Genomic DNA, 10,808 nt, shown 5'->3' with positions numbered 1-10,808 from the left:
TAGTAGAGACGGGGTTTCACCATGTTGACCAGGATGGTCTCGATCTCTTGACCTCATGATCCACCCGCCTCGGCCTCCCAAAGTGCTGGGATTATAGGCGTGAGCCACCGCGCCCGGCCTCAAACTTGGTTTCTAATAATAAACATTTCTAGCTGTGCCACTTCCATCCTAAATTCAGTGTTTCCAAATTGCCTATTTTTCCTCCATTGTTGTCTTAACATATTGTTGGATAACGATGGTGACTACTTCAAAGTTGAGAATCTAACATAAAATATCAAAAGCAGTCACTTCTTATACTCTGGCAGTTATGAGTCTGAAACCAAAACTACGGTCTCATACCTTCTGTAGGTACTTACTGTGTGGATGATGAAGAGTAGAAAGAACATTTAGATTATAAATAGGTTGAACCTCAATATAATGGTATTAAATCTTAATACAGAAAAGATTTTTTGTCAAAAATGTTGTTTGAGACTTGAAAATACATATTTAAGTTTTATTTTCTATTATAGGCATAAACTCTCCACAAGCTTTAAAGAAAATTCTTTCTTTGTCTGAAGAAGGAAGTTTGGAACGTCACAAGAAACAAGCTGAAGATACAATATCAAATGCGTCTTCACAGCTTTCTTCTCCTCCTACTTCTCCACAGAGTTCTCCAAGGAAAGGTAGAATTAAATTACTTTTTGTTTTCTTTTATTGAAACCTATACATTTGGCTACAGTAAATTCCAGAGATATGTATTATATAATTCTTAATGTTATAGTCATTTAAGATGAGCTAATATGTAATGCCCAAGGGATTTTTTTTTTCCATGAGTTTATAAATTTGGAAGAATGGTGGTTTTTTAAAATGTTATACTTACAATAAACAGTATTAAATTTATAACTGTAAAAATGCTTTTAAAAATACATTTACTTTTTATTTGTGATATGTATAAAAATTTTTTATATTAAAAATTATTCTAACTAAATTTGGTTATATGGCATTAATACAGAGAAGGGGGCTTTGAAAACATGAAAAACTAATATCTTCCTGATTTATTTTTTCATTGTATTAACACAGGTCTTGATTCCATTTTTGGTTGCTACCTTGTTTTATTTTTAAAGAGACTGCATTTTAGGTATTCAGAGTCACCTCCTTACGTTGATACATTCTTATATTAAAAGAGTAGGTAATTTTCTGCCGTGTAACTCTTCAGGCTACTTTCTCCTCCTACCCTTTAACTGAATGAGTGTAAGCCAATAGTAAATGGCTAGAACTTAGTTTTTCGTAAAGGAAGACCGAAAGGGCTTATAATACATTGTTAAATTTCATGGACACAACAGGTATTGCTTTACTTAGTAGATATTTCAGACATCTGTGCATTTTGTATGGGTATCAGTCTCTCCTGTCCTTGTTACATGGATGCATCTCAATTCTTTTCTCATCCTGTTGTTAGGTGGCAGTGGCAATCAGCTGAGATCTTTTGGCTCCGGGCAATTGGACTTAACCAGTTCCTCCTCTTCTCTTGGAAGTGAGAACAGTAACAAGAATAACAATGCACCACGGACCTATGGGATAGGTGGGGTTTATAGAACCAAAAAACGGGGTGGGAAAGAGAGGAATCATCTCATTAGTTAACGAAAATGGGAGAATTCCTCCAAATGTCAAGTGATCATCTGAGTGATTTATTTTTCTGAAGATTTTTTTTTTTTTAGCGGACTGTTCAGAGAAGGCTTTAAATCTTATCTGTCAGAACTTTCAGTGTGGTTTTATAAAAATACATTTTATAAATGAACACATTAAATCTTATCAAGACCTGTGCAGCCTTTAAAAAATAAATCAGGAATTAACAATATACTAAAAGAACATACTTAAACTGGCAACATTTAGATGCTCTAGATTTTAATTTTTCTTAGGTAAGTGGCATTGAAGAAATTTGCATTGCATATAATAATATAAAATCAATATTTAAGTAACATGATATCCCTAGTAACATAGACAAGAAAAAAAAATGAGTATTGAGAAAGAAGATTTAGACTTTTTTCATTAAAAAATATCAAGATAAGGTCAGGTGCAGTGGCTCATGCCTGTAATCTCAGCAGTTTGGGAGGCCGAGGTGGGCTGATCACCTGAGGCCAGGAGTTTGAGACTAGCCTGGCCAACATAGTGAAACCCTGTCTCTACTAAAGATAAAAAGAAAAAAACACCAAAATTAGCCAGGCATGGTAGCACACACCTGTGTAATCCCAGCTACTCAAGAGGCTGAAGCAGGAGAATGGCTTGAAGCCAGGAGGTGGAGGTTGCAGTGAGCTGAGATCCGCCACTGCACTCCAGCCTAGGTGGCAGGGAGAGACCCTATCTTAAAAAAAAAAAAAAAAAAAAATGAAGACAGACCCCTTCAATTGTGACTTTCCAAATTATTTTTCGTAACAAAACAGAGTTAAGAGTACTTTCAGGCCAAGAAGTGGACATCTGTTTAGATACTCTATAGTAATCATCTTGTGAAAAGTGCCCGTTAACTCCTTCAAAACGATTGGCTTTTATGTGATTCAACCAATATTAATGTTGAAAAACCAAATGGCAAAAATTCAAAGAATCTTCAGGTCTTATTTCTTATTTTTGTTTATATGTTTACTTAAAATTGTAAGATACCGATATTTCCAGTTGAATTATTCTATCCCATACAAGTTCTAAAAATTAAAAACTGTTGAAAACAAGATCAGTGGCTTTACAGTTTGAAAAAAAGCATACTTTAAAAAACCTGATCCATTATTCTTTATGGTTTCTTTTCTACAGACGAATAGCGTAATTATAGGTAAGGGAGCTAAGAATAGTCGAGTGGTACCTTTTCTGCATCTGTTCCCAGCTTATAGGATACTTTCTTTTTTCCTCTCTAAACTTTAATTAAACAACTTAAGCTTCATAAGAATAAACATTTATCTCTTAGTCATGTAGTCTCTACAAGTGAAATGGCTTTTTTCCCCCACTTCTGTAGAGATATTTATGCCTGCATTTTATTTTTGCTTCTATTTGGTAGACTTCCCTTTGATGTTGTAAACCTAGAGAGTCTAATTAATATGGTCGTATTTCTCATGCAGGCTATACTTTGGCTCCCAGTGGTACTGTGGATAATTTTTCAGATTCTGGTCACAGTGAAATTTCTTCACGATCCAGTATTGTCAGCAATTCTTCTTTCGACTCAGTGCCAGTCTCACTGCACGATGAGAGGCGTCAGAGGCATTCTGTCAGCATTGTGGAAACAAACTTAGGGGTGGGCAGAATGGAGAGGCGGACCATGATGGAACCTGATCAATATAGCTTGGGGTAGGTGGCTTTTCTTAGTGTTCTTTTGAATTTATCCTTCCATCTCTTTTTTAGTAATGAGTCTTTTCTTCCAGATGTTTATTTTTATTTATTCTACATAATACCTAAGAATTTTTTCTAGTTCTGATTTTCAGTTTCTACTCTGAGTATCACTAAGTGTCTGTTATGCACACTGCTTTTTTACTTTATCCTTCATTGGAACACAATTGTTTTGTGCTGAAGCTGGAGGAGGGTGACAATGGGATTCATCCTAGTTCTTTTGTATGAGCTGCCTTCCCAAAATAATCAAATTATATTGAGCCATCCTTAATGCTGTCAGGGATTTTTTTTTTTTTTAATAGCAAGTTACATTCTTTTCCCCCATGTTTATTTTATTGTAATAACAAAGTGAGAAGGCTAGACGTGGCACAACTGGTCACTATAAGACAATTCAGTGCTACTTTTATCCTGTTTCTGGGATGAAAGCAAGCTGCCTTTCTAGCAAAAACGATATTTTGGTTTTATCATCGGTGATTTAGTTATCAATCTTGATTTTTTTTTTCTTTTCTATTTCTTTTGACCACTTAGGTCCTATGCACCAATGTCTGAGGGCCGAGGCTTATATGCTACAGCTACAGTAATTTCTTCTCCAAGCACAGAGGAACTTTCCCAGGATCAGGGGGATCGTGCATCACTTGATGCTGCCGACAGTGGCCGTGGGAGCTGGACGTCATGCTCAAGTGGCTCCCATGATAACATACAGACCATCCAGCACCAGAGAAGCTGGGAGACTCTACCATTCGGGCACACTCACTTTGATTATTCAGGGGATCCTGCAGGTTTATGGGCATCAAGCAGCCATATGGACCAAATTATGTTTTCTGATCATAGCACAAAGTATAATAGGCAAAATCAAAGTAGAGAGAGTCTTGATCAAGCTCAGTCTCGAGCAAGCTGGGCATCTTCCACAGGTTATTGGGGAGAAGACTCAGAAGGTGACACAGGCACAATAAAGCGGAGGGGGGGAAAGGACGTTTCCATTGAAGCCGAAAGCAGTAGCATAACGTCTGTGACCACAGAAGAAACCAAGCCCGTCCCCATGCCTGCCCACATAGCTGTGGCATCAAGTACTGCAAAGGGGCTCATTGGTAAGTTTTAAAATTGGGGGACTTTGCTATGTCTGGATCATGTCTTTAATGTAACTTATTACAATAGTAAAATAATGTGTTTGTTGGTTCTTTTCTTCAACATTGCTATAGAGGACTTCCAAAGTAATGGTGTGTTAAGGTCTTTGAAATCAGTAGTGTTTAAGAGCCCAGGTTTTGTGGTCAAGTACATATAGATATATTCCTACGTAATAAACTCAATGAATCTTAGCTATCAGTAGATTGTCATTGTGGATATTATCTAGTCTAATTCTTTTTCTCTTAGCCTGAAAATCAGGATGAATTCCTATTATTCATAGAGGAGAAACTTTAATCAAAATAAAAAAATTAAAAATCTTTCATTCTATTTTGTTGCCATAGTCCTATTTAGAACTATACTCTCTGTATATTTAAAAGTCTTCCATTGATTTTTATTCTGCATGCACATCATTTCTTTTTTTATTATTATACTTTAAGTTCTGGGATACAACATACTTCGTTTCTTGATAAGCAGTTCTTTGTGCACGCTGTAGAAAAGGGAAAGGCACTAATTATATAATGACTAAAAGCACGGGCTTAGGAGTCGGACTGGGAATTGAATCCCTGTTTTGCCACTTTATTAGTTTTGTGACATTGGGTAAAATACAAAACAGTGCCTGTTTCCTCATCTGTAAAATGAGCTTAATGATTTCTACTTAATAGAGTTAGTGTGAGGAGTCAGGGAAATTTATGCAAAGTATTTAGAGCGGTGCCTAGATAGTAGATTCCTTAAGTACTTGAAAGCTGTTGCTGCTGCTGTTTTTGTTATGAAGAGACTGTCATGCTCCCTCAGTCCTGTTGGATTTATTTGCTAAGGCACAATTAATGTCTATATAGATGAGTGTAGGAACAGATTATAGGTTGTAGAGTGAGAAATTCTGGAGTATAATCATTACAGACATCACTTTTATTAGTAGGAAAATTGTAGTTATTTAGCCATTTAAATAGTCATGAGTAGATTTCAAATTTTATATCCTTTTACAGTGAATAAGGAGAAAACAGTTAATACATTTTCTTAAGTTGGACTTTTTCAAATGCTTACAACTAATACTCGGAATTTTTATTGCAAAGGAAGAATGTTTTTTGTTCTTAACAATTGAATCTGAAAAATTCAAGAAAATAAAACTTAGTTTTACTGCCTATATAATTGGTTTCATATTCTAGATCATGAGCATCAATAAAGGGGTTTTAAGAAACATAGACACCTTATAGTAATATTTTTAGAGTTTTTAAATTGGTATCCTTTGTTTATGTGACTTTTCCAAATTTACTTGAATTCATTGTTGTGAAGTCCTGAGACCTGAGAGTGATGTGGAATTGCTTCTCTGCCTGGTAAAGATAAATGCCCAGAAAGAGGGCAGATCCTATCTAGTCTCTAAGGCAGACAGGGAGGAAAAAGGGAACTTGTACCAAACACAAACAGGTTCCAGGCCTAGTGCTAGGTACTTCTTATGTTCTTCCTGTGCTTTAGTCTTTCCAATAAATCCAGTGATTAGGTTTTAATCTTAAGCACTATTTTATAATTATAGACCATTTTAAACGGACAAGCAGCCCATTTAAAGATAAAAGCACTTAGATGGACTAGCAGCTGCCCTCACCAATTACTTCACCACACAGAGATAACCATTGTGAAATGTGGTTTAGTTAACATGCATTCCCTGGCCTGCCTCGCACAGCACCTCTATCCCATACCACATAGTCACATTTGTTACTACACTGTGTATGCTGTTTTAATAATAATTTTTATATTTTTAATAAACTTTTGTGGCATGAACTAGTTTTTAATGCTGGTGCCTTGTTTCTGCTCTAGCACGAAAGGAGGGCAGGTATCGAGAGCCCCCGCCCACCCCTCCGGGCTACATTGGAATTCCCATTACTGACTTTCCAGAAGGGCATTCCCATCCAGCCAGGAAACCTCCGGACTACAATGTGGCCCTTCAGAGATCGAGGATGGTCGCACGATCCTCCGACACAGCGGGGCCTTCATCTGTACAGCAACCACATGGGCATCCCACCAGCAGCAGGCCTGTGAACAAACCTCAGTGGCATAAACCTAACGAGTCCGACCCGCGCCTCGCCCCCTATCAGTCTCAAGGGTTTTCCACCGAGGAGGATGGTATATACACATATGTATTCTTAAAACCTCCAAGCTAGATGTGTTCAATTATGTTGCCTCCCAACGCATTTCTGTTTCTTAACACTGGTCAGCTGTGTCTCTAACCATACACTACACAAAGAACACTTTGTTCAGAGTTCCAAATTTAGGGTTACGGCTGTTGACTGCTGTGTGTGTGTGTGTGTGTGTCCCTAAATGACTTTTTGTGTGTCTGTGTTTCCCTAAGTGACTTTTTGTGTGTCTGTGTGTGTGTGTTTCCCTAAATGACTTTGTGTGTGTGTGTTTCCTTAAATGATTCTGTGTGTGTGTGTGTGTTTCCCTAAATGACTTTTAAAAATGCCAAAAATTATGGAGAGAGTCAAAGTATGTATATGATTTCTTTTCTAATTCTCACTGAAATTGAAGTACTTCTGTGGTCCTATTTTAAGAGGAAAAAAAAGGCCAGATGCGATGGCTCATGCCTGTAATCCTAGCACTTTGGGAACCCAAGATGGGCGAATCACTTGAGCTCAGGAGTTTGAGACCAGCATGGTCAACATGGTGAAACCCTGTCTCTACTAAAAATACAAAAATTAGCTGGGTGTAGTTGCAGGCACCTGTAATCCCAGCTACTCAGGAGGCTGAGCCAGGAGAATTGCTTGAGCCCAGGAGGCAGAGGATGTCATGAGCCAAGATCATGCCACTGCACTCTAGCCTGGGTGACAGAGTTAGAATGCATCTCAAAAAAAGAAAAAGAACATAAAAATCTCACAAGTTTGTTCTGTTTCCAAGAATTTTAGAAGCATCTAGGACTCTCAAAGGTAGATGGTTAAAGTTTTCTGTGGAAACATTGTGTTTGCACTTTTAATGAATTGGTACTCATTTGAAAATGAAAGTCTGATTTAAAAAAAAAGTACATTCTCAGCCAGCCTGGTGACTCATGCCTGTATCCCCAGCACTTTGGGAGGCTGAGGTTGGAGAATTGCTGGAGGCCAGGAGTTCAAGACACATAGTGAGACCTGTCTCCATAAAAATATTTTTCAAATGACCCAGTTGTGGTGGCATGTGCCTGTAGCCCTAGCTACTATGGAGGCTGAAGTGGGAGGACTACTTGAGCCCAGGACTTCAGGCTACAGTGAGCAATGATTGTACCACTACACCGTAGCCTAGGTGGCAGAGCAAGACCCTGTCTCTAAAAGAGAGAGAGAGAGAGGGCGGGAGGGAAGGAAGGAACCCACATTCTCTGCAGCTCTTTGTGCATTCTTTCTACAGATCTGTCTGACCATGCTGAATTGACAATGAGGAGGGAGATCATGTCCTCCCATCCTCTTTTTAAAGTTGTCACTTTAAAATATGTGATTACACAATCATAGAAAAAAGCAAAACATGACCAGAGAGTGAAACCGTCTCAAAAAAATTAAATAGAAAAACTTTACAAATGAAAATTACTTAGAATCCTGCCACTCACAGATAGCCACTATTAAAATTTTGTTACAGATCCTAGACTTTTTATATATATCTGATCGTATATTATTTTTTAAACACATGCTGTTTTATAACTTTTTTAAATGAATTTATTAACCTTCTGAATAAAAATATATAATGCATATCTTTTTAATATTGTGTATTTATGTATATGTAAAGATATGTATTGCATGTACATTTTAACCTTGTTGTTGTTGTTCATCATTAGGAAAAAAGACAAGGATTTTAAGTGAGCTATGCTAAACAATAACTATGATATTTTTATTTAGCATATCAGTAAATATATTTTCTCTAGCACAAGAAATTACTTGCTTGCTCATTGCTTTCTTTTTCTTCCCTACTGTATTTGCAGAAGATGAACAAGTTTCTGCTGTTTGAGGCACAGGCTTTTCTGGATCCAGAGCGAGCCACCTGAAAGGAGAGCACAAGAAGACGTCCCGAGCATTGGAGCCTTGGAACTCACATTCTGAGGATGGTGGACCAGTTTGCCTCCTTCCCTGCCTTAAAGCAGCATGGGGCTTCTTCTCCCCTTCTTCCTTTCCCTTTTGCATGTGAAATACTGTGAAGAAATTGCCCTGGCACTTTTCAGACTTTGTTGCTTGAAATGCACAGTGCAGCAATCTTCGAGCTCCCACTGTTGCTGCCTGCCACATCACACAGTATCATTCCAAATTCCAAGATCATCACATCAAGATAATTCCCTCTGGCTGCACTTCTCAATGCCTGGAAGGATTTTTTTAAATCTTCCTTTTAGATTTCAATCCAGTCCTAGCACTTGATCTCATTGGGATAATGAGAAAAGCTAGCCATTGAACTCCTTGGGGCCTTTAACCCACCAAGGAAGACAAAGAAAAACAATGAAATCCTTTGAGTACAGTGCTTGTCCACTTGTTTACAATGTCCTCCTTTTTTTAAAAAAAAAAAAAAAATTAGTTTAAAGATTGTGTTCAGAGAGTAAATGTTATATCCATTTAATGATTACAGTATTATTTTAAACTTTAAGTAGGGTTGCCAGCCTGGTTTCTGAAAAACCAAATATGCCGGACAGGGTGTGGCCACACCAAGATGACGGGAAGACCTGGCTTGTGACCTTGGCTTCCCATGTCCTTCTGGTCTCACCCGTGAAGTGCCCTATCCTGGAAGTATGAAATGTTAGCCAATTAATACCAAGACACCTCATCTGCTCCTTCCCTAGTGGATGGGGTTCTTTTGTAAAACTGTTTGCACATGGCCAGGGGAGGGAAATGGGACCCTTGTGTCCTGTCTGAGCCTTATGGAGGCAGGACGGTGTCATTGGAGGATGTGTCCTGCTCCATTGAGATGGATGGCAAACCCCATTTTTAAGTTATATTTCTTTGATTTTTGTTTAAATTTAGAGGTTTAGGTTTTGTTTTTTGTTTTTGTTTTTAAGAGAAACATTTATAACTGGATAGCGTTGCAGTGAAAGCAGCTTGGGATGTTGGGGCTAATGCCAGCTGTTTATACTGCTCTTTCAAGACAGCCTCCCTTTATTGAATTGGCATTAGGGAATAAACAAGCCTTTAAACGTGATAAAAGATCAAAAACCTGGTTAGATATGCCAGCCTTTGCAGGGCAGGTTAGTCACCAAAGACTAACCTCCAAGTGGCTTTAAGGACACTGCATATAGAGAAGGCCTAAGTGTAGCAACCATCTGCTCACAGCTGCTATTAACCCTATAATGACTGAAATGACCCCTCCACTCTATTTTTGTGTTGTTTTTGCACAGACTCCGGAAAAGTGAAGGCTGCCAATCTGAGTAGTACTCAAATGTGAGGAACTGCTGGTCTTGGATTTTTTTTCCATTAAATTCAGCTGATCATATTGATCAGTAGATAAACGTAAATAGCTTCAAATTTTAAAAGTGGAATTGCAGTGTTTTTTCACTGTATCAAACAATGTCAGTGCTTTATTTAATAATTCTCTTCTGTATCATGGCATTTGTCTACTTGCTTATATATTACATTGTCAATTATGCATTTGTAATTTTACATGTAATATGCATTATTTGCCAGTTTTATTATATAGGCTATGGACCTCATGTGCATATAGAAAGACAAATCTAGCTCTACCACAAGTTGCACAAATGTTATCTAAGCATTAAGTAATTGTAGAACATAGGACTGCTAATCTCAGTTCTCTCTGTGATGTCAAGTGCAGAATGTACAATTAACTGGTGATTTCCTCATACTTTTGATACTACTTGTACCTGTATGTCTTTTAGAAAGACATTGGTGGAGTCTGTATCCCTTTTGTATTTTTAATACAATAATTGTACATATTGGTTATATTTTTGTTGAAGATGGTAGAAATGTACTATGTTTATGCTTCTACATCCAGTTTGTACAAGCTGGAAAATAAATAAATATAACATAAAGCCTTGCCTATATTCTTAATGAATCATGCATGCTTTCTATTATTAAAGTGGAGTAGAAGCCTTTAGTCTCCTGCAGAAGCAAGTCCTCCGGCTGGACAGATTTAGCCTCTTGGTTGTTGGAAACTGCCCGATAGCCTATTTATTTTAGGCAGATCTCTATTGATCCAAAGCAATTAGTATCATTAATGTTAGCACCAACCAAACCATGTTCAGAATTCAGTGTTACTTGAAAATGAAGATGCTGTCACAATATATTTGCATAACATTTGTTTCTTCTCAACCTTTTCCAACAGTAATCTTTATGGGACGTATGATGTTTGTTTCCAGTATACATACTGAGAGACAGGACCTCAGAGAACTTAAACTG

General features: G+C 37.5%; 1 protein-coding gene across 17 annotated transcripts in view; it reads left to right on the top strand.

The window, feature by feature from the left end:
* Positions 1-10,447, top strand: part of RAPGEF2 (Rap guanine nucleotide exchange factor 2) — a 249,878-nt gene extending 239,431 nt beyond the window's left edge. For 9 of the 17 annotated variants that reach the window (XM_017525995.2, XM_017525996.2, XM_017525994.2 and 6 more), the window contains 6 exons: positions 510-662; positions 1,436-1,558; positions 3,078-3,303; positions 3,871-4,430; positions 6,277-6,582; positions 8,399-10,447. In XM_017525995.2, the coding sequence (XP_017381484.1) occupies positions 510-662; positions 1,436-1,558; positions 3,078-3,303; positions 3,871-4,430; positions 6,277-6,582; positions 8,399-8,424 (1,394 nt within the window). In that variant the 3' untranslated portion in view covers positions 8,425-10,447. The remainder of the gene's footprint in view (positions 1-509; positions 663-1,435; positions 1,559-3,077; positions 3,304-3,870; positions 4,431-6,276; positions 6,583-8,398) is intronic. The other 8 variants (XM_017525997.2, XM_037737594.1, XM_017525999.2 and 5 more) reach the window with 5 other exon arrangements.
* The last annotated feature ends 361 nt before the right edge of the window (positions 10,448-10,808 follow it).

The sequence above is a fragment of the Cebus imitator genome, unplaced genomic scaffold (assembly GCF_001604975.1).
Source record: "Cebus imitator isolate Cc_AM_T3 unplaced genomic scaffold, Cebus_imitator-1.0 Scaffold40, whole genome shotgun sequence".
Classification (NCBI taxonomy): Eukaryota; Metazoa; Chordata; class Mammalia; order Primates; family Cebidae; genus Cebus; species Cebus imitator.
Note: the sequence above shows the minus strand (reverse complement) of the source record. Positions and strands in the feature narration are given on the sequence as shown.